Here is a 24,916-nt window from a genome sequence, read left to right on the forward strand (position 1 = left end):
TGTATTACAGTGACCAACAAACATTTCATATGTATAACTAAATTTACATAATGCTAGCAATACGTTCATTTTTTTTAAGAGCAATTGCACTTGAAATATTTATTTTAAATGTGACACTTTCTCTAACAGTTGGACACGTTTTGGTCTTTGCTGCTTTGTCAGCTTGCCCAGTTTCCCCTCCATGCTCAGTTTCTTTTGATCCTCCAGTCTCTCCTATCTCCAGACTTATCACTTAACTGCCCAGAGTACTCAAATCCCAGGATATGCCAGCTGCAACAATAACTTCAAAAGGCACATTAAAGCTGCTTAGGTAAAGTATTCATTCATGCACAGAGCGTTCTGAATGTTACTCTATTCCCCCTTTCTCTAAAGAAAGCTAATACAGATTAAGGCTATCCACCACTATAATGGACCATGTTTTCTCAGTGAAGTGACTTGTTCTGTTGCTGTCTGCAACCTAGTCTTGCTATTCATTTCAGGTGTGTCGGAACAAAGGCTCCCAAACATACATTTACCCATAGTGCTTCACATATATCGGGGTGGCCAACTTGAGGCTCTCCAGCTGTTGTTGGACTACAAATCCCATCATCCACAGCTGCAGTGGCTATTGGACAACAGCTGGAGAGCCTCAGGTTGGTCACCCCTGATGTATATTATCTTGCTAAGATGATATATGTCAGATAATATACAACAATCCTGAATGGCAGGGGTTCCCGACCTGTGGTTTGCCAGATGTTGATGAACAACAACTCGTATCACCCCTAGCTACAATTTAGTGTGGCTAGGGATTATGGGAGTTGTAGTTCAGCAACATCTGGAGTACCACAGGTAGGGAACCCCTGCTATAAGGTAAGTACAGGCAAACCTCGTTATACGCGGAACTGCTATTCACAATTTCACGTATCTGCAGGTGGCACAGAGATACCCAGTCTCAATATCTGCAGATACGAAATGGTTAAAACCCATGTATATGTGGTTTCTAGAAAGCTGGAAATGACTGTGGAAGCAATTTCCAGCCACCATTTTAAGAAACAGAGCCATTTTGTGGCTCCTCTGCTTTAAAAATACAAAATAAAAATTTCTGTGATCTTTTGCAGTTTGGGGGGGCAGTTGGGGGGGCATTCCTCGGCACATGGTGACCCCATAGAGCATGGTACAATAGATATTTTATTTTCACCTTTTTTGCTGTGTTTGACCCTCTTTCCCCATTCTGGAACCTAACCCCCCATTTTCCATAGGCACAATGCCTCATTACTTGTGGTGGTATTATTATTATTATTATTATTATTATTATTATTATTATTATTATTTTTACATTTTATATCCCGCTCTTCCTCCAAGGAGCCCAGAGCGGTGTATTACATACTTAGGTTTCTCCTCACAACAACCCTGTGAAATAGGTTAGGCTGAGAGAGAAGTGACTGGCCCAAAGTCACCCAGCTAGTATCATGGCTGAATGGGGATTTGAACTCGGGTCTCCCCGGTCCTAGTCCAGCACTCTAGCCACTAAACCTGTGAGCAATGAGGTTTGCCTGTATTATCCTCATGTTGCAGGTGAGGGAGAGTAGTTTCCCTAAGACCCCTCATGTGTTCATGGAAGAGGCAAGATTCAAATCAGGGAAGTTCTGGTTTCTAACTCGGTTTCTTTAGCCACCACCCTGCACTGACACATGTGTTCAAAACATGTACTGAGCCATACACAGTAACTTTGGGATAACCACCAGTCCGCAAAATACTATTTTGGAGATGGAGACACTTGCATGAATCCATCCTTCTTCAGTTCATGATTTCTTTAAGGAATTCTCTTTTTCTGCTTTGAAAGCTGAAGTCTGCAAATCATTTTATGAAAATGTTGGATTGAGTTTCAGACTTCTGGTCCCTGGTGGTGCATTAAATCCTTCCTTGTATTGGCAGGGAAGAAAGGGGTATCCTTTGTTTAGTCAGACAAATGCAAAACTGTCAATTCCAGATGTTCTGAGAGAGATTCCAGACAGGCTTTGCTGCAGAGTGGACAATTCCCTCGGGACTATTGTGTATATTGAGTTTCATTTTGTTTTTTAGCATCAGAGTGGCAGCTGGAAGGAAAGGTGACAAAGAAGCAATTGAACATACTATAATGATGAAGGTTTGCCAGTGAAATATGTTTACTTGCAGCACATTGAGCATTCTGATCTCAGGCCCAATTGCTTTGAGGGTCTCTTTCCTTATTAATTGGGCACAACCGATTAGCAGTCATCTATTCGTATGTTTTAATGAAAGTCAATAAGGTCATTCAAACAACCCAACTTACTCAGCCTTCCTGCCTTCCCCCACATGACTGGCTTTGCTCCTGGGATTCCCGGCAGTGCGCACTCTCACAACTGGTGTGCAAGTGCTCCGGGAGTGGCAAGAATGAGGGGGAAATGCAGCCCGGGGGTGCATAGGGGGATTTCTCTGCTGCTGGGCACTTCTCACGCCTGGCTTGGGCTGCAGGCAGCCTGAGCTTCCGCAAGCGTGGGAGGGGTGAGGGAGAAGGGTGCGTGTGCTACCTGGTTGAAGGGTTTGGGGACCGGGACCGATCCCGGTGCTCCATATGATCAGCCCTACCCATGTAGGGCTGTGCAAGCCTGGGCAGGACTTGATGTCGTGTGAACGACCTTAATATATTTTCATATATATTTTTCTGAAAGTCAATGCAATTAATATCTGGAGCTTTCTGGGTGAGATCTTCCAGAGCTATGGGATTTGGTTCCATCAGTAGGCTGACAGCCCCCAGCCCCCTTTTCTTCTTTTATCTGATCCAGGTATGGCAATGGTGGGCTGGATGAGTGTAAATAAACTTATTTTAGTTCAGCCCACCATTGAACCCAGATATTATGATGACAGAAGACTCAGCAGAGCAGCTAGCTCAGGGGTTCTCAGCCTTGGATCCCTAGATGTTGGACTACAATTGCCAGCATCCCCGGCCACAATGGCATTCATTGATGCTGGGAGTTGTAGTCCAAGAACATTTGGGAACCCAAGATTGCAAACCCCTGAGCTAGATGGAGAAATGCTTATTCTAGACTAGGGCTGCTCAGCTTCGGCCCTCCTGCAGATGTTGGCCTACAACTCCCATAATCCCTGGCTGTTGGGCACTGTGGCAGGGGATTATGGGAGTTGTAGTCCAAAAACGGCTTTGGGGCCAAAGTTGAGCAAGCCTGTTCTAGACAGTTTCACACTCTTCGCAACCTGGGGGTATGCCTTAACCTAAGTTTACTCCTGAAATCTCAGATGTAGCTCTTTCTTTTCCAACTTCAGTTGGTTTGCAGGCTACATCCACTGCTAGAGAACTGAGACCTGGCCATTGTCATCCATGCTTTGATTAGTTGCTGATAAGTCTCTTGTAATGTACCCTATGTGGAGCGGCCCTTGGGAATGATCCAGAAGCTTTAGCTAATGTGGAATGCTGCTGCCTGGTTTTGGATTAACTTTAGATAATATAATCACATTGCACCTGGTTTTGTACAGGCAGATGGTAGGATGCATCAGGTGGGAGGAAGAGGAGGAGGAACAGGAACAGCAGCAACTAGTGTCCCACAGCAAAAGGTTGTGGGTGGCAGTGGTGAGTCCAGGTGGGGTGAAGCAGTGGTGGGTTCCCAGAAGCATCCAGTCTGCCCCTGTTTCAGGGGTTTTCAGCCAGTTGAACCCTTGGGGTACTTTGAAGCCCTGTAAGATGAACACAGGGTACCCCAAAGCCACCCACCTCCCTGATTACACCATGCTACCCCATTGGCTCCCTTCCCAGGAGGGGAGGAGTGTAGGGGAGTATCCCTCCCGCCCTCCTTTTTATTTCACGGGCTGGATATGTACTTGGGCTTAGTCCAGCCTTCCCTCAGCATGACTGACAGACTTGGCAGGAAGGGAAATGTTGGTTGATGATCATGGTCTCCATTGTTCTTGCAGCGCAGTCTGCCAGAGGGCTGATCTGAGCACCTAGCTGGTCAGTCATGTTGAAAGGAGGGAGGGACAGAGCCAGGCCAGGATATGCTGTGGAGCCCTGACTATGAGGACAGGAGAGGAAGGAAGCCATACGATAGGAGTTAGGGGGCTGGGTGTTTGTGTGTTTTTGGTTTTGCCTGATTCCAGGGCAGATCCACTTAGCTTGTTGTTGTTGTTGTTGTTACATTTATATCCCGCTTTTCCTCCAAGGATCCCAGAGCGGTGTACTACATACTTAAGTTTCTCCTCAGAACAGCCCTGTGAAGTAGGTTAGGCTGAGAGAGAAGTGAATGGCCCAGAGTCACCCAGCTAGGTTCATAGCTGAATGGGGATTTGAACTCGGGTCTCCCTGGTCCTAGTCCAGCACTCTAACCACTACACCACGCTGGCTTTAATGTCATCTCTTTGCCATCAGCTTTGGCAGAAGTACTTGGGGTGGGTGGTGGGGGTTGTCACAATTTTTGGCTGCTTATACGGAATATCTGAGCTGGAGCTTTGAGACAGAAGGGGTATGCTTGTCTAAAAGGGTTTGAAATCCAAGATGTACCTGTTTCCCCAGGCCTTCAACTGAGATTTGATTTTTTAATTTTAATATGTTTTAAACATGTTTTTATCTACAATTTTTATCTTTTATGTTTTAATTATTTACACCACCTAGAGATTTTTATACTAGGCGGTATATAAATTCAGTAATCAATCCATCCATACATACATACATACATCCCCTCCCCTGTCTGATCCATCTCCTCACAGGCAGATTTGTAAACTCTCAAGGCAGTAGAATCATTTTTATGGCTGTAGATTGCCTCCTGGCGTTAGTAACTGCCATTGGGTTCCTTGTGTCCATACCTGAGCAGGCAGGGGCAGATTTGCCGCGAGATTTTGCAGCGAGATTTGCTGTAGACAGAGGGCTTGGACAAAGCTTGCTGTGGACAAAGGGCTTGCGGGGGTGGAGGGGAAATTAAATCTACTTTTAAAACATTTTCAGCCCATTTTGATCCTCGTGTGCACAGAGGCCCAAAATGGGCTGGAAACAGTCCAACCTGTCATTTGAGAGGCAGGTAGATCCATGGGAGGAGCTCTTGCCACTGTCTCTACCGACATCCTGCCACATGCACGTACGAAGATGGTCCGACGACCTGTCATGATTTGGGAGGCAGGTGGCCCACTAGGAGCTCTTGCTGCCTTCGCACAGAGGCGGTTTTAAAAGTAGATTTAACTTTCCCCTGCCCACCAAGTGCAAGTGACAGATTAACACATAGGGAAATTTGCTGCTATAGGCAAGTGCCTACTTTATCTATGCGTTAATCTGCCACTGTGAGAAGGTGGGGGAAAGTATCTTTTGCAGCTTCCTTTCAGAACCTACCCTCCTAGAATTCCCGAATGAGTGGAAATGGTAGTTTGTAGGTTGGGCATGAAAGATTTGGCAAGGAAAACTTGGGGGGAAATGACACTGTGCAAGCTAGCAGCAGTTAGTTCCCTTTTAGCTGGTTGTGGGCTGAATTCCCAATCTGCTTTTTGAACTTGGTAGTCTTTGTAGTTGGAGGGTTCTGTAAGGGCAGCTCCTGAACAGGAAACTACAGAAATTCAGCTGTGAATGCAGCCCTTTGGATCACAGTCAAGTTCACAAACAAATCATGTGTTTGTAAGAAACAAAAAGACTTTGAGGCTTTGTTGCGAAGAAGCAGAGTGTTCTTGAAGGATGTGTACACATTTGCCATTGGAGCCTACACCTATTTCTATTAGTTTTTTCTTCATACATTTGTAATACCTTGTACACAATCTGCCCCTACTGTTGAACTGAGAGGAGGCAGAATGAATGTGCGAAAGCTCAATGTATATGTAAAGCTCTGAAACAAGGAATATATAATTATTTCATTTTAACTCTCAACAAAAAGACCTTTTATTGAGCAAAAGAAAGAAAAGAAAAAAGTTTTTGTTTACTAGCTTTTAGTTTTTCTTTTTCTTTTGTGCAATAAAAGGTCTTTTTGTTGAGAGTTGGAGTTAATATGTGCATTGCATCGCTGACATATCAACTTTTTCATTTTATATACCACCCTGTGTCCTGGGACCCCAGAGCACATTAGGAGAGGTAGAGAGATAGTGTGTGTTAAGACTTAAATTTTGCATTCTTTTGTTTTTGAAACTGCTCACATATAAAGACCCATCTTTAGTGATTATTTAGAAATAAAATCTTGAAAATTTCAATTTGATGACTATGTATCTTAATCTCAGATGCATAAACAAAGTTTTAACTTTCCAGGGAAAAACCCAAAGTGTTAGGGTTATTTCTCTTGCACTTTAGGATACTGTTACAAATGCTTGTGGTTGTAATCTTTGTAAAGAATTGTCAGAATCAAAATAATCTGATCTTCAAGCACTGTCCGACAGCACATGTGGAATTAGGCTTCAAACAATGTACCCTTTAATTGTTTACATGTGGATACAAACACAAGTTGAAACTCAGTGGGAGGCGATGACTGCTTCAGGAGACTAGTTTTGAAGTAAATATGTGCCTTTTTCCTTTGTCTTTCTCAGTTGCTTTAAAAAAGAAAGACCCAAATGGGATCCTGTTTCAGCTGATAGATTGAGATCTTTCTGGAGAAAACTGCTGACATCATAATTGTGAAGATAGGGGAGATGTAATACAGGACAGTAATACAGAAAGTGCAGTTTAAATAGTAAAGTTTGCCAGTTTCTACATAATAGAGGCTTCCATTAAAGTGGGTTTCTTGTTTGGATACTTGTGTGGATGTGGTAAAGAAATTGGAAGCAAGGAGCCTGTTTTACAATAGAGATTTGTTGATTCATCTTTATAGAACTGCCGGTTCTGTTAGAGGCCTTTGTCTCAGCCCACTTTGTATGTGAAGCATCTGGAAGCCAGTGGACTCTTGCCTGATTGGTTTTGGTTACTTTCTGAAGTTACTTCAACTTCTTACTTTCAATGGGTGGATTCTCACAGCCACTGTAAGTACTTACCAAGTAGGTTTGATAGAAACCAGGGATTGCAGGGCATGCATGCGCCCTTCTGGCATGGCATTTGAATCTGGCCAAGTCCAGTTCTCTATGCCAGTTACCCACTTCTACCTTAGTTTTTGTCGACTGTCAAGCTGACTTCTGTAACCAGAATTTTTCTCTTTATTTAGCAGGGGGAGAGTAACTGGCCCTATCTACTCCCAGCACAGTACCTCAATTGACTGTTGCTGGTGTTTATCTTATGTTTCTTTTTAGATTGTGAGCCCTTTGGGGACAGGGAGCCATCTTATTTATTTATTATTTCTCTGTGTAAACCGCCCTGAGCTATTTTTGGAAGGGCGGTATAGAAATCGAATGAATGAATGAATGAATGAATGAATGAATTGATTTTGGCTTGCAGTCAGTAATATCTAAAGCAAAATTGGGTAACTGTCATTGGTAACCAGAGTTAGGTGGGTTCTTCAGACTTCACTGCAATGGGTGTGTGGGCTCCCCATGATCTCCAGTTCCTCTCAGACCTACTTGGTAAATACTTACAGGTGGTTGTGTGAACCCACCCAGTTAAGAATTAGAAGCCAATGTGGTATAGTTTTTTGAGTGACAGACTTGGATTGCAGAGGTTTGGGCTTGCAATCCCTGCTTGGCCATGAAGCCCACTGTGTAAGCCTTGGTCAGTTGCTGTTTTTTTCAGCCCAGTCCACCTCATTTTGGGGGGGAAGATAAAATGGAGTAGAACTCCAGTGTTTGCTGCCCCGATTTCCTTGGAGGAAGGGATATGAATGTAACAAATACATGACTGGCATCCACATTAAAGAAACACCAGCGATTTGTGAGAAGTGCTGGTGCTTCAGGGGCACTGCTGCTGTGTTCCAGAGTAATGCAGTGTGTGTGCTTTTGGGGGATGATTTTTGCTGATCTGATCTCCCTCTGGAAGGACTCTCTGTGACCTGGAGGTAAGTCCCTGAGGATTATGTAGCCCTCGAGGACCTGCTTCTCGGGAACAGCAGAGCTGCGTTAGTCTGCTGCAAAGCAGCTCCAGTGCTTCCCATGGAGTGCTGCTGCTTTGAGAGTCTGGATGGCAGCCATTGTGTTTTGACAAACATCTACAAATCCACTTGCCAGCTCACCAGTGGCAAGTGTCCCAGCCCTCTGGTGGGCAGGACATCCAGCACCACAGGGATCTCCTAATCAGAGCTCTCATTTCCACTGCCTTTTTTGAGAAGATAGGAAACAGCAGGAATCCTTTCTGAGCAGTAGGAGAAGGCTCCCACTGTTTCTTACCATCTCCATATTCCAGTGCAGACCTGCTTCTCTCCTAAGCCCTCTTCCTCTGTGCCAGAAAAGGATCTGAGAGAAGACAGGGGATTGGTAGTAATCACACATAGGAGCTGACTAGTGAGCTAAGCCTATATTTGTGGGTCCCTGTGTTTTGATCATATAAAAAAAGAGATGAACAATTAAAACAGGCACATAAACAACCACTTACAATATCACCTGTAGCATCTCAGGTGACAAAGCAAGGAAGCTGGTTTCTCTGTCCTTCCAGTCTATTGATGGTGTCACAAATGCCTAACACAGGGATGTAAGCAATTAGTAAAAATTAGTGTCAGCAAGCAACTTTTTATGAACTTGTCAGTAAGACTGAATTGAACACTTGGAATTGCCTTAAACTGCATGATGGCATTGGTATATCCAGTCCATTATTATCTACTCTGACTGGCAGCTACTCTCCAAGGTCTCAAGGATGTTCTGTTACCTGAGTTCCTTTGAACTGGAGATGCTAGGCACTCATCCATGTGCAAAACATGTATTGGGCTGTAGCTGGTGCAGTGCTATGGCTAAGAGACTGAGCTATGAATCAGGAAGCTTTGGGTTTGAATCTTATCTCCCCCATTCACTCACTTGGTGGCCCTAGGCAAACCACTCAGTCAGAAATACACTAACCTGCCATGGGGAAGTGGCAGCACCACAGGCAATTGATGGTTGCATCTGCCCACACACATGTGAACGGGAAGACAGGGTGAAGGACAAGAAGGCTGAGGCCACTGGAGGGTAAAATCAATTGGGGTTGGTGAGGTGAGACAGGGCAGCAGGAGGCTGGGAAGATGGGGTCAGGAAGGTATCGGGGAGTTTCCAGAAACGTCATGAGAGGATCAGTTCATGGGAGCTTGCCCTCTCACAAGATCTGTTAGGTTTATAGCCAGGTATTTAAAGGTGACTTATGATGAGCAAGGTGGGAGGCAGCGGAGGGCAGACCAGCTCGATAACAGCCCTTGGAGATTCAACGTAACACACCCGGGTTTAGGAGAGGCTGCAGGCAGAGAGTGCCAGGAGGTTTTTCAGACAGGGCTCCCCCCCCCCGCCGAATCCACTCCTGATTGGAGTGTGCCAGTCCACATCTTCACTGGATTTAACCTGACCTCCCTGCGGGTTATCAGGGACCAGGACAGACAGGGCTTTGTTTTCCCCCCAAGGGAGGCTGCGAATTCTGGCTTACTCCGAGGTATATCCGACTTAAAATAATTCTCTGTTTCCAACCGCTTTTGAAAAAGGCCACCATGTTTCTGCTAAGCTCCGACACTTGTCTTTGATGTGCATAGGGGAGTGGCCAAGGGCTATGTGAATGTTCCACCTAATCCCACAGATTAAACTGTCTCGAATCTGCTGCGAGAATCTGCTGCGAAGTAGATTCTCGAGACGGGAGACCAGGAGACAGGGACCAGAGGCACTTGGAGAAAACCTCCTTGCTCCGGTGTCCTCCCCCATTCCCAGAACTGAGGCTTAGCCCAAGGCGTGAGGGTGCTGAGACTGACATCTGTCTTCCAAAGTTTTATAAGGATTACAGCAAGATTGTATATGTGAAGTACTTTGAACACTTCAAAGTGCTAAATCTTCCTGTTCTATTTTAGATGCAATTTTCATTGTCAATATCTGACATCACATACATTTTTAGTTGTATTATAAATTAACTGAAAACATTATCAACTATTGTGGGTCATATTGCACTGCTGAAAAAAGTAATACTAAACAATACACATACTTCACCTTTTGTCTTCCACCATTCACAATGCCCTCTCCAACAATTCTTCTTCTTCATGTTCTCCAGGGGTGGCCCTTCCAAGAGGCAGGGTGATGTGATTGCCTCAAGTACTAGGGGTACAAGGAGGAGTGCAGGGTTCAGCAAGTGCCAGTCCCCTGCCACCATGAGTGCCACCCCACAGGTTTTCCTGCTGCCCGCTGCTACTGACTTTCCTCACCCCACTAGGGAGTGCTATTCATTTTCTCCTCCTTGCCCTGCTGGGGTACATCTCTTAGGAACATAGGAAGCTGCCAAATACTGAGTCAGACCAAGGTCCATCTCGCTCAATATTGTCTACACAGACTGGCAGCAGCTTCTCCAAGGTTGCAGGCAGGAATCTCTCTCAGCCCTATCTTGGAGATGCCAGGGAAGGAACTTGGAACCTTCTGCTCTTCCCAGAGTGGCTCCATTCCCTGAGGGGAATACCTTATGGTGCTCACACATGTAGTCTCCCATTCATGTGCAACTAGGGCAGACCCTGCTTAGCTAAGGGGACAAGTCATGCTTGCTACCACAAGACCAGCTCTCCTCTCTCTTCTTTTCCTTCTCCTCCTGTGCCCAGCATGAGCTAGGAATGCCCTTACGTTGGTACCATGGCTTGAGAATGCCAGTCATCTGCCTGCGGTTGGGCGGGGGCATCAATTGTCCTTTACCTCAGGCAGCAGAATACCTTAGGCCACCCTGATGCAACCCACATTTGCATAATCAGTGCATTCATATTGATCTATATGTTAGCTGCATCTGGAATATACAAACCAGGCAATTGGTTCAGAGCAACTGAGAAGGAAAATGTCCACCTTCTCCTACTAGGACATGGATTACTTCTTCCAAATAGCTCCATGGGTTTAATCCCTCTACAGCAGGGATTCTCGAAGTTGGGTCCCCAGATGTTATTGGACTTCAGCTCCCATAATCCCCAGCACCAGTGGCCTTTGGTTGGGAATTATGGGAGTCGAAGTCCAATAACATCTGGGGACCCAACTTCGAGAATCCCTGCTCTACAGGATGGACCTTTCTTTGGCTTAAAACCCGTAGGTCTCTGCTCTCCATTTCAAATGTATTGTGGCGGAGATGGAGTTGTAGTTCAGCAATGTCTGGTGTACCACAGGTTTGAAATCCTTGCTGTACTCCCCTCTGAAGGGTCGGTAAACAAAACGGCAGTCAGTTTAGCAGAGGCAGACAGGAAAAGGATTTTAAGTGCCTAGAAGAGACAAGAGAGTTTAGGCTGGGATGGAAGGGACCAGGAAGGAGCTGCAGCATCTTTGGATGCAAGACTCCCTCAATGGGGAACTGTTGCAATCTGTTGCCGGCTTCTAAAAATGATCTGCTATCTTCTAAGCATCCATCGAAGGCTCAAATGGTAAATTTGTGTAAATGAACCAATATTGCAAAACACCATAAGACTGCGATGACTTTCCTTCTAAAGGAAACCAGAATCCAAGATGCACTGCAAAGTCTTGGCACCTCTCACCACTCAGGGAAGTGAGGCAATCAAGGCAGTGCAACACTGTAATTTTGTTCAGACCTCCCAGAGGTAAAGGAGGCAGTGAAAGCCCCCCCGCCATGCAAGTATTTATAAACTTAAGTGCTAACGTGTGTGTCAGATTGTACAACCTGGGGCCCAGCAAACGCATTGCAGTCATCCAGTCATGAATTATGGCCCAATTGTATGCTTTATAATCCCCCTATTTTTACAGACACACACACACACACACCAGCAGGCAGAAGGACAGGAGATTTATTGAGAGACCCTGGTGCACCATATACAGGTGAAACTCGGAAAATTAGAATATCGTGCAAAAGTCCATTAATTTCAGTAATGCAAATTAAAAGGTGAAACTGATATATGAGACAGACGCATTACATGCAAAGCGAGATAAGTCAAGCCTTAATTTCTTATAATTGTGATGATCATGGCGTACAGCTCATGAAAACCCCAAATCCACAATCTCAGAAAATTAGAATATTACATGGAACCAAGAAGACAAGGATTGAAGAATAGAACAATATCGGACCTCCGAAAAGTATACAGTGTACTGTGCTTGATTGGCCAGCAAACCCGCCTGACCTGACCCCATAGAGAATCTATGGGGCGTTGCCAAGAGAAGGATGAGAGACATGAGACCAAACAATGCAGAATTGCTGAAGGCCGCTAATGAAGCATCCTGGTCTTCCATAATACCTCATCAGTGCCACAGGCTGATAGCATCCATGCCACGCCGCATTGAGGCAGTAATTGCTGCAAAAGGGGCCCAAACCAAGTACTGAATACATATGCATGCTTATACTTTTCAGAGGTCCGATATTGTTCTATTCTACAATCCTTGTCTTCTTGGTTCCATGTAATATTCTAATTTTCTGAGATTGTGGATTTGGGGTTTTCATGAGCTGTACGCCATGATCATCACAATTATAACAAATTAAGGCTTGACTTATCTCGCTTTGCATGTAATGCGTCTGTCTCATATATCAGTTTCACCTTTTAATTTGCATTACTGAAATTAATGGACTTTTGCACGATATTCTAATTTTCCAAGTTTCACCTGTATGCTGGTGGGCTGTGTTCATCCTGGCAGACCACAAGTTGTACAGGACTGTTTTAAGTGACCTACACACTCTAAACCGATTGTGTAGCATAGTATTTAGGCTAACCAATCAATTTAGAGATATTTGCAACAGTGCTTAGAATCAAGGCCGTCTGAGTTTTGCAAGAAGCACAGAGAAAGTTTTGCAAGAAGCACATGGTTCTGTCGAACTGTACTCAGTACTCTGTTGGTCAGTTGAAGGTAAGCCGGCAGCTCTACTTTTACTCCCTACAATTAATAAGAAAAGAGGAAGAAGAGTTCAGAGAATTAAAAACAGCATTTTCATTAGTTTTATAAGGCCTTTAGGGTCAGGTAAACATCCCCTTTTGTGTTTCAGTGAAAAATTCCAGAAGGCCAAGGGTAACTTCCTACATGGTATTAGGGGCCCTTTGGAATTTCCTTTAAACAAAAAAAGAAGTGAATATTCCCCTATGAAGGTCATGCTTTAGCAATGTGTGGTGAAACTTTCAGATTGTGTACCTTTTTGCATTCATCTGAAATATAGAATTCCTTGCAATAAGGCTGCATTTCACCTTTGGTATGGGAATGTGGTATGGAAATATAGACTCTAGACAAAATACCTAAATCCGTAGGGCCAAAACTGCTAGACCAGATATGCAATCTCTGTGTTCCCAGCTGGATCACAGTTCAGGAGATATATATATATATTCATATTCATATTCATATTTATATATATTCATATTTATATATATTTATATTTATATTTATGAACACTCAAGTTGTTTTGAAATTTGGAGTTTGAAGAATTAGACTGTAACAAGCTATTACGAACATGCAGTAAACCTTGCTTTTGAAGATAACTTGCTAAGAAAATATGAAATGGAAAACTGATAATTTACAGTCATATTGTGTTCATATATGATGACTTTGGTAATGTCAAGATAAATTGTCAGACTTTCTGGAAGAAGAGGATAGGCAGGAGAAAAATAAAACCCAGGATGTCTTCATTAGGAGTACTTCACATAGCCTATTAATCATTTATACAGAATTGTGTTAACCAGACAAAGTGCCCAAACAATTTTTTTTCCAAAAAATAAGATTTAGCTTGGCAGAGTGTCTTGCCACAGTTTTTGAATAAGAATATTTATCTTTACCACCTTTCCAAAGCTGATGACAAAGAGCCAATGGAACCATAAAAGTCTTGTTTATTTTATTACAAGAAGAACAGACTGTAATTTTTTGTGAAAATAATAGATCAACTAGCAGTATTTAAACACTAGTCTCTACAGTGATCCTAGAATGACAAAAATATAAAAATAAAAAGCAAAGAAAAGGTTCTTTGTGGTGAACTCTAAACCACAGTTAACATTTCTTAGTCGTTTTTTGAATTCCCACTATCCCTGGGGCTGGGTATTTCTCCATGTACAAAAATGACTGCAATTTTAACTCTTTCAAAACAGTGGCAAAACCATCTCCAGTTTCTCCTTTTGGCATCAGAGAAGTACCATTTTACAATTTTTTTGCAGAAAAGAAATTTGGGTGAGTGATGGAACTCTGCTCATCCTGTTCAGAGGCGTATGAACTGAGGGTGGTTCTCTAAAAGCAGACATGCCAAAGAGCTAAAACAGAGTAAGCTGCTTTATTTTGTTAAATCTAGTCATAACAATATGTAATTGAAAGGCCTTTGGTTTTGGTTAGTAACTCTGCTTTGTTTTGTTCTTGGGATTTCAGTTGATGTTTGAAGTACAGTAATGCTGGGTTAGTTGTTTAAAAAATGCTCAGAAATTGACCCTTTATTTAGAACCTACGCCTTCCCAACTGAGCACAACCGAGGCAAAGTCAAATGCTATGAAGTCCCTCCCATTGACTTCAGTACCTCACTCTCCCCTCATTAAAAATGAGGGGGATTTAAAAGTGCTTCCCCTTGAAAGTTTACTCTTGTGCATAAATTTTTGTTGTGATTCTATATGTGAACTGTGCCGTCAAGTCAATTTCGACTCCTGGCGCCCACAGAGCCCTGTGGTTGTCTTTGGTAGAATACAGGAGGGGTTTACCGTTGCTCACGCAGTATGAGATGATGCCCTTTAGCATCTTCCTATATTGCTGCTGCCCAATATAGTACCAGCGGAGATTCGAACAGGCAACCTTCTGCTTGTTCGTCAAGCATTTTCCTGCTGCGCCCAGTAATACGTTCCCCCTGGTAATACCTGGTAATACCCTGGTAATACGTTTCCCCTGTTAATATCATGTATTTCTAGGATATTTCAGTAGAAGTCCTTTTAAGCATTTTATGCTGGTTAGATTGTGCTTATAAATGTAGTAATTGAGACTTTTAAAATGCTAAAATGTTATCTATACAGTTGTACTGAAACACCCTATGACATACTGCAGGGCTGCTTACCTTCAGCCCTCCTGCAGACGTTGGGCGACAATGCTAGTTATAGTGACTATTGGCCATTATGGTTGGAATGATGGGAGTTGTAGTCCAGCAATAACTGGAGGATTGAAGTTGTGCAGCAGCCCTTATATACTGAATGTAAATCAAAGCTTCTACATAGCTGTGATTGGTCTTAGAATCCATAGAATCCTATGAAGAAGTCAGTATCCAACCACATTTGATTACTGAATGTCTCAAGTACCTGGAGGGATAAGATGCCGGCAGCCAGGATGAGGCTGTGTACCTAAAACGTACTGATTGACATCTCGACTGATGCTGTGTTTTGTTGTGCTAGAGCAAAGATGTGGCACTAGCCAGATTATTATAAGTCAGGAGCTCACAGTCCAGACTAGTGTTGTGCTTGCACAAACATGTTTATGCTTGCACGACAAGGGGGCGCGCCTCCTGCTGTGAAATCCATTTACATATGAATTCCACCTTATCCCTTCACCGCTAGAGGTGAGATTAACTCTTTACTTTCTGGCTGGTAAAAACCACACCACCAGTTCCATTCTTAAATTTCCTTTCTCTCTCGCCTTTTCTTTCACAGCAGCACCTTGGCCGTCTCCACCTCTGCAATCTCTCTCTCTCTCTCTCTCTCAGCACCCTGTGTGCTGATTGGGGTGCGGGCTGCTTCCCCTCTTTTCTGCTTACTCCCTTCAAAGCTTCAGTGGGTTAAATCCGGCACAGCTGACTCCAACTGGCTTAAAAACTTTAGGGTTAACCGCAGGGGCAGTGAGAGGGCGGTGGAATGTATGTGGGGCGGGCGCCGGGTTTTGAGCAGAATGGCTACTTAAAGGTGGGAGTATTCATTGCTGCCAAGTGTGGCGAGGCGCAGGGGCGCCCTGCGGGTGGGGCACACCAGGAATATGCCCTGTTGCTCTGTGGGCCAGTCCGAGCCTGGTTAACTGTAGGATTATACACCACTTCCTCCAGTGCAGTCGGGAAAGCACCCCTGCGACTTTGTGCAGTGGTGTAACCTTCTTGCTCTAGTGCAACTTTGTTGTGCAAGCACAGCATTAGTCTGAAATTAGTCAGGTGATCTAAAATTTGAGGAGGTCCCTCCACTATATCCCAAAAATAAAATGGGGCAAAATGTAACTATTTTTTTAGAATGGGGGGGGGGTAACCCTGAGGAGTTGTTGCCACTTAGATCATTTATACTTGACCTGCAATTTGGATTTTATTTGAAGAGGTTCCCTTTTTCCCCTAATGGGAAAAAGCCACACACTGATGAGTGAGGTGGCAGATGTTTTATTTCTTTGCTGAGACCATGGGGCACAGATGTCCCTACTTGAAGCAAGTTAGTTTCTTCCTGCAGTGGATCTTATGTGTCATTAAAGGTAGCAGAAGAACAGAAGCCAGACAAATTCTACTCATGGGACACCGACCAGTGCAGAGTTCTCTTGTGCAAGCCCCAGGAAAATGAATGGGAGGTGCACAGCAGGGTTCTTGCCCAGCTCCTGTTAACTTCAGCAAGGCTTGCACAGAAGAACTTCCCTGTAGATTTTGCCCTGTGTTAATTAGTGTGATTGGGATCACATTTGGATATTCCATCCCAGGTGCGAGGCATGTCTTTTACTAACCTCCTTGGGGCTCAGCAATGAATAATTAGAAAAAGGCGGTCTGGCCACAACCCTAAAATGGCTATTGGAACCAGAGGCCACTACAGTTGTGGCAGAAGGCGGTGCCCACACTGTGTCATAGTCCTACTTATATTGCATACTATGACGAGCAGAATAGGCAGAGCTTCATGATATTTCGCTGGCTGAAAGTTTCTGGTGCACTCCTGTGTGAATCTCCTGCTTCCATAGGAAGCTGCCTTCTACCGAGTCAGGCCATTGGTCCATCTAGCTCAGTGTTGTCTACACAGACTGGCAGCAGCTTCTCCAAGGCTGCAGGCAGGAGTCTCTCTCAGCCCTGTCTTGGAGATGCCAGGGAAGGAACTTGGAACCTTCTGCATGCAAGCCTGCAGATGCTTCTCCCAGAGTGGCCCCATCTCTTACATTTGCTTACATGTGGTCTCCAATTCATATGCAAACCAGGGTGGACCCTGCTTAGCAAAGGGGGCAATTCATGCTTGCTACCAGCTCTTCACACTTGTGTAGCTATATATGAAAGATATGTCTTCATATTGCATTTTCAAATAAGAATATTCAAATCAAGTATTTGCTAGGTTGCTTCTATATTGTCTTTCATTATAGTCCTGCTCTGCAAAGGTTAGAGAAAGTTCAGTGCTATTTCCTTGTTTGTTAAGTGCTACGTCAGCTGCCTTGACATACCTCCTGCTAGTTAAAACAGAGTATGTTTAGTCTGAGGTGCACAGGTAAAATTTTCAGACAGATGTTTCCTATAAACATAGACAATGAATGTTGCCTTTGCTCCCCAGAATACAGTATGAGGCATGTGCTGAATTGTGGAACTGTTTGCTCATGCAAATAGCTGTTTATTTAAAGTAAATTTGTGTGGTGTGTATTGTGAAAAGGTCTTTCTTTGCTTGCTTTGTGCAATCAAGTTTTGACTGTTCTGCTATTAGAGCTCCTTGGTATTTTATACTTTCATCTGTTTATTTTATTCATAGGACTGTTCATCTGTTTTTATGTTGATAGAATAAAGGTCTCTTGACCATTAATGAATATGATCCTGATTTTGCTGCTTTGCTTGTTTTGTAATATGGGTCGCAATATCTTGTGTTTTAATTTAACAGTCCTCCTTTATTTTTTAGTGGGTAAGAAGAAAAGCAAACAGTGTACAGTAGAGAGGAAAGGAGACGTTTGAAAAGAGGCAGACCTTTTTTTTTTAAAGGTCACTTGTTTGTTTTTATAATGGGTTTTGAATAATAGAAAAAATGCAATCCTCTGATACCTCTACATTGTTGTATATCCAAAGATTTTCTAGGCAAAAAGGTTAAAACTGTCAGTCTAGACCAAGGAGTCTTTTGTACGTTCAGTGTATATATGTATACTGATGTTAAAACAGTCGTATATTATTCACTGTTACAGAAAACTCAATTTCATATAATGGAGACAGTCAGGGTATTCACACGCACAGCCTAACCCAAGCGAGGGCAGTCCAGCCTGGGCTAGGCGGCACGTTTGAAGCGCCAGGAGCTAGGCCTCTCCTGATGCTGCACCCGTGCCAAGCCCCACTTTCAAACCCGGTATTTAGTGCACCTCAGACTAAACATACTCTGAGGTTCAGCAGACATGTGGTTCATTTAACCTCAGCCGGCGATTGTCTGAGCAGTCACCACCAGGTTAAACGACTTCCCTTCGGCCTGCCACCATTTCCGGCAGTGAACTAGGGGGAAGGAGCAGCCACGTCAAGTGTGGTGGCTGCTGTAATGAGAGTGGCCGCTGTGGTCGTGCCCTGGGGCACCCTGGGTTGTGGGGTGAGGGGAGAAGTCTCCACTCCCAGCATCTCCCTCCACCACACTGCTGCTAATGTGGGTGCATGGTGTAGCGGAGGGGAGGGCAGCAGCTGCTTGTCTGTTAGGGAAGGCAGTGAGTGCATGCCTTTTCTGCCCTCTCCAGAGAGGTCATATGCACGACCTCAGCGGCTGATATCCTGACTAGTGCTATGTGTGTGCAGCCAAAAGAAGCACACAAACAGTGGCTGTGTCGCACTGCAGCAGTATGAGTGCTTACAAGCAGGTTTTGTTTTTGTTTTTTGCCTATCTCCCTCCCCCAGAAAGGCTCTGTGCAACCTGAGGGTTGCATACCCCTTAGGGACATATTTGCAAGTTGCACAGACCACTTCCAGGAGAAGTGGAGACTGGTGAAAATTGCCCTGCCCTCCGCATGTAAGCACCTGTACTTCTGAAACAAGAATGTAGTAGGGACGTGCACAAATCAATTTTTTTGATTCACCCCTGATTTGTTTTGTGTCCAGATCTACCCCCACAAATCACCCCAGTTTTGATTAGCATTTGCTTTGCTTTAATTCAGATTTGGACCGATTTGGATCACTTAACAAGGTCCTAGGGGCACTAATTTGGGTGGTAGGTAGGTCCCCATGGGTGCCACCTATCACCCAAATTTCAAGGCAGTGGGACATTTGGTTGATTTTTTAATCTTTTTTTTTTTTTAGTTTTTACTGATTTTGAACATTTCTGCCATAGGAAATAATGGGGATTTGACTTCGCCATATCCTAACCCTAACATGAAACTCCAGCTTTAATTTTTTTTTAAAGCTAAGCTCTAGCCCTTGTAGAAGTGGAGTTATGGAGCAAAATGTGCGGTCATTATTTTTCAAGTGTTCAGATTCTTTGGTGTATAATAACTTTTCCTCATAATGAATCTCTATGAGGATTCATCGCACACCTTCATTTCTTCTATTCAGTTTGACTGTCACTGGAAAGTGCCAACTGTCAACTGCCATGTGCCAACTACACCGCCCCCCACCTGCAAGGCAGTGGGATACTCATTTTAATTTTTAGTAATATTGAAATGTTTAGATTCTTTGGTGTCTAATAACTTTTCCTCATAATTAATCTCTATGAGGATTCATAATACGCCTTTGTTTCTTCTGTTCATTTTGACTATCGCTGGACAGTGCCAACTGTCAACTGCCATTTGTCAACTACACTCCTTCCCCCCCCCCACACACACACTGGGGTATTCAATTTATTTTTTAGGTATTTTTGAAGGGTTTAGATTCTTTGGTGTCTTTATTACACACCTTCATTTCTTCTGTCCATTTTGACCCCACTGCTTTGCAGGTGGGGGTGGGGAATTAGTGGCATTCCATGTTCCAGCTACCCCCCCCCAACCCACAAGCTGCTGGGTACTCAGTTTATATTTTAGGAAATTTTGAGGTGTTTAGACGCTTTGGTGTGTAATGAATCCTCATAGGGATTCATTATGAGGAAAGGTTATTAGACACCTAAGAGCCTAAACACTTGAAAATATCCTAGAACATAAACTGAGTAGTACCCCACTGCCTTGCGGGTGGGAGTGGGGTGTTGTTGGCACATGGCAGTTGACAGTTGGCACTGTCATGGGAGGATGTCGGGTCTTGTGGTAGTAAGCATGACTTGTCCCCTTAGCTAAGCAGGGTCCACCCTGGTTACAAATGAATGGGAGACTAGAAGTGTGAGCACTGTAAGATATTCCCCTCAGGGGATGGAGCCGCTCTGGGAAGAGCATCAGAAGGTTCCAAGTTCCATCTCTGGCATCTCCAAGATAGGTCTGAGAGCAGGGGCGTAACTATAATAGGGCAAGGGGAGACAGTTGTCTGGGGGCCCACTGCCTTGTGGGGCCCCCAGAGGCATGTCACATGACTGACTCCCCCAGCTATGCACCCTCCCGGGCTTCCTTCAGTTGTATTCATCCTCCCAAATTGATGTGGGTGTTAAGACCTGGAGCTACCAGAACAGCATGTCTTTCTCTAGTACCATTAAACGACTTGCATCATCCACAGTTTACAAAACCTTTAAAAAAAATTAGGATGATGTTCTTTTGTGGCACGTACACACACACACAAATATAAATTTTACTCTGCTTTTTGTTACCACTCTTCAGCCTCATTTAAGATTTCTTTACTTCATGAGCTGAACTTCAGTGACGGGGGTCCCATTTTAAAGTCTTGTCTCTGGGCCCACTCCAACCTTGCTACGCCCCTGTCTGAGAGAGATTCCTGCCTGCAACCACTGCCAGTCTGTGAAGACAATCCTGAGCTAGATAGACCAATGGTCTGATTCGGTATGTGGCAGCTTCCTATGTTCCTCTGTCCAAAAGGCAGTCAAAATGAATAGAAGAAATGGAGGTGTGTAATGAATCCTCATAGGGATTTATTGAGGGAAAGTTATTATTCACCAAAGAATCCAAACACTTGAAAAATAGTGACCACACATTTTGCTCCATAACTCCACTTCTACAAGGGCTAGAGCTTATGTTTTTTTTTTAAAAGGAAAGCTGGGATTCTGGGGAAATTAATAGAAGGGATCTAAACCTTGAATCGAATCAGGCGCGATTCAGTTTCGATTAGAATCTAGCCAATGGACCACAGGGGTGATTTTTTTTTGTCTCCAAATCACCCGAATCAGCTAGATTCGGGTACAAATCGATTTGTACCCGAATCAATTTGCACATCCCTAGAATGTAGCCTCATCTTTTTGGTGTGTGCTTCTTTTGGCTTTATACACTAAGTATTTGGATGTTGGCCACTATTTTGGTCCATTCCTGCTATATTCTGTTTCTGAGTCAACACCACTGTGTGATACCAGTTAAGGGGACAGTACTGCACTCAGTCGCACCCCCCATACTGGGCATAATCAAGACCCATCCATGGGCATGATCAACCATTGTGATCGTGCACCAGAGTTTAGATCCTTTAAATTGATGTACTCTTGATCAGGTTGTTAGTTATTCAAACCCTATAGACAATTTGGAATATCTCATTCATTGTTCAGTTCAAGTAAGAATGCAAATGTATTCAAGGAAGAATGCAAATGTAGTGTTGAGATTCATGAGCTGAGAATCACATTATGAATGGTCCACATTGTAACTTTTTCAGGAAAGTAAGCAATAATGAAATAGTCACAGTTTTTCAGGCTGTGCTGTAAAATTTGAGAATTCTAGGCATAACTAGGCAGGGTTATAGAGTGGTTTCCTGTCTACTTTACCTATTTTTTACACTGCATTTCAATTGTTTCTCCAGATACAATATACCCTGAATTTGTGAACTGGTGCCCAACTTTCCTCAGAAAGAAACACTCTGATTTACAAAACAGGTGAGTAAAAATGTAAGCTACTTTTTTCATGTGCTGAATAACTTTGAACTTCAGAGTTAAAAACTCCTTTCTTTAAGACTAGTGATGAACAATCGGATTATGTGAACACAGATGGAGATTAGTCAACTTGCATTGTTGAAATCAGCTGCTGAGCATAAAATTTCTTCACTGGAAATTGGAATAACATTCCATTTCTATGCTTCCAAGTGAGGAGGAGCTTGATATTTCTTGGCCTGGGTGCTTTTCAGATTAGATCCTGCAACAGGGTCATGACATATTTCTGTAGTATGCTTCAGCTCTTCCTGTGTTGTGATACCGCAGTCCCTATGCTGACAGCAGGGTGCCATTCATATTTCCAGTGCCTTGTTTCGAATTTAATCGCTGCGATATAGTGCTATAACGTTATATCTGGCGTAAAAAAATGTATTATGAGTTTTCAGAATGACACCCATCTAGATACTCAAGGTACTTTGATAAATCCTTCCTTATTTGTTTTAGCAGAAGGCCACTGCTTACTTAAGAATCCCATCTAAAACTCTCTCCCTTCTCTCTTCCCTCCCCGCTTTCCTCCATTTTTTTAACTGTATACCAGTAGGATAATTCAGTTGCCCCCCAGTATCTTGCTCTTCCTTTTCCCAGTCAGTCAAATATCAGAGTTGAGCCTATGGTTTCTGGGTAATAGAAGCACTCCAGGAATTCTCCCATATCTGTCAGCTCAAGGCATCTTTACTGCCCCTCTGGGATGATGTCATGACCTGTACATTTGTGAGAGGGCTGACTTAAGCTTTCTGGGATTTCCTGCTCTACCTGAAGTTCAAACCTAGAAGTGGAGACCTAATCAATGACTCCATCCAACACCAAGTGTGGACTACTCTATTGTTTCCAGAATGTGCTGGAACAACATTTCATGCAAACAGATCCTCAGATCTAGGACAGTGAAGGGCAAAACTGAAATGAAATTAAATGAATATGACAAGAACACTGGGACACAACCCTAATTGGACAAGAACTAACATGTTTAGTTTCCAAGGGTCAATTGGCCTTATAACTTTATAAACAGCAAGAACTGCTGTGTTCAAGTAGTTCTTGGCAATATTTTGGTTTGCAAATGGAAGTGAAAAATGCAAAATATTAACACTCTGATCCTAAATGCATTTACTTGGAAGTCAGTTTAATTGATTTCAATAGCATTTACTTCAAGTGAATGTGCTTTGAGCAGATTCCTTTTTGAAGTAAAGTACAGTAATAATAAAGGCTTTCATATCTTACTTATTTGTTTCCTCTCCTCTGATATGTGTTTTATTTTGATTCCCATAGAGGAGTTTGCAAATACCTTGTTTCCTATGCTTACTGTGTTCTGAGTATGTATAAAAAACACATATCTCATGTTGCAAGATTGAGCATTTTGATATTCGAAAAGGAATGACTTTCAGCAATGCAGGACAGAGTTGATCTCATCATTGGCCTGTATCCAGTCTTAATAGGCTATAACTCTAATATGGTAAGCACCCTAGTCCCCTAAGTATATTTCAGGCTGTGTCATGTGAGATGAGATCAGCATTTTGCATCCAGCAGAAAATTACTGCTTAATTACCAACAATAAATCACAACAGCAGCATTTGTTTTAAACAAAGAAAGAAAGAAACCCAACTTTCTCTTCATGGTGTAGCCAGAAACATGGCGTCATGATGTTTGAGTAATGATAAAACAGCAAACATTTATTTAAGACATTTGTTGTGCCATTGTTATGAGTGGTCTAGAAGAAGAGCTGACCTTTGTAGAGTGGACTGTTAAATTTATGACACCGTAAGACTAGAACATGACTAGTTCTGAATGTTCTGTTTCAGTGGTTTTCAAACATTCTGCCTTCAGGAAACCCATTTCACACTGAATTTTCTGCTGACAAATATTGTAAGGAATTATTGGGGAATTGTTAGAGTGCAGTCCATTCAAGTCCACTCAGTTCACTGCTGGCCTGGCCTGCTGGACTTCAGGATTGCCATATGTGAAGTAGGTGCAACCTTGAACCCTACTAATGGTCCCATGTGGCTGTGTATTGCTGGGAGAGGTTGGTAATGGTGGCTAAACTATCAGTTAAGTTTGTCTGCCATTACCAGTATTCTCATTGAGGGTCCGCCCATAAGTTTCTGATGAATCCCTGAGTTCCTTGGAACATAGTTTCAACCCAACAGAGTGGGTGGAGGAAAAGGTTAGTTCTCATTCTGTTCTTTCTTGAGTAAGGCGAGAGCTAAGCAGCCACTTCTTCATCCATCTCTGCAGAACTTGGTGGTGGGGGTGGGCAGGGGAGGTTAGCATAGGGAAGTAAGATCCTATTCCTCTCCCCTTTCCCCCAGAGGCAGTGTTGTTACATCAGTGAATTGTGACATTGAGGCAGGAGAGGGAGAACAAGCCTGGAGTGAGCCCAGGAGCTTCTTTCTCACAACAGGTGAACTAATAATCTGCTAGGGCCAAACCTCACATTACATAACAACAACAACAAATATTTATACACCACTTTTCAACAAAAGTTTCCAAAGTGGTTTGCACAGAGAAATAACAAATAAACAAATATGATGGATTATTCATGTGAATAATTCACATGATTGGCCCCTGCATGCTTGTTTTCTTCCCCACACTCCTCCTTAAATAACAGTTGTGAAGGGGCCTGTCCAAGATCAGGACCATGATGTGGACAGAGTGGGGTTTTGACCCTTTGCCTCACCATGGTCCTTATCACAATCACCACCACCACCTGCAGCTGCCTTTCGCCCTGGGAGGGAAGCTCCCATTGATGTCATGTGACTGCTTGATGTTACGTATGTGCTTGATTTCCACCCCCCTAAACAGCCACTGAAGAAACAGCTGCTGAACAATCCAGACTGGGACCATGGTGAGGGCAAAGAGCTAAAAACAAAACAAAAACCATGCCATGATCCCAGTCCAAGTCCTGCCCCTTCCTGCCACCAAAGGTTTCTGTTTAGGGAAAACAACAAGCACATCAAAGTCAATCACATGCTTTACAAAATGTGTGGGTTGGCCCTTGGGCTGGAAGGGAGGAGTTTTAGGATGTCTCCCCTCAGTCCAGCAGTTCATTCCTACTGTGATAGTACTATCTTTTCACTCCTCTGCACCCTTTCCACCAGCTGCACAGTTCTGTCCCTAGACTCTTCGAAGGAGATGATTTA

At 43.5% G+C, this 24,916-nt stretch overlaps 1 protein-coding gene across 3 annotated transcripts in view; it reads left to right on the forward strand.

Annotated features, from left to right (window-relative positions):
* Positions 1-24,916, forward strand: part of ARSB (arylsulfatase B) — a 294,461-nt gene that overhangs the window by 210,585 nt on the left and 58,960 nt on the right. For all 3 annotated transcript variants that reach the window (XM_053295442.1, XM_053295441.1, XM_053295439.1), the window contains exon 7: positions 21,659-21,731. In XM_053295442.1, coding sequence (XP_053151417.1) covers positions 21,659-21,731 — 73 coding nt within the window. The remainder of the gene's footprint in view (positions 1-21,658; positions 21,732-24,916) is intronic.

This window comes from Hemicordylus capensis, chromosome 2, assembly GCF_027244095.1.
Source record: "Hemicordylus capensis ecotype Gifberg chromosome 2, rHemCap1.1.pri, whole genome shotgun sequence".
NCBI classification, from domain to species: domain Eukaryota; kingdom Metazoa; phylum Chordata; class Lepidosauria; order Squamata; family Cordylidae; genus Hemicordylus; species Hemicordylus capensis.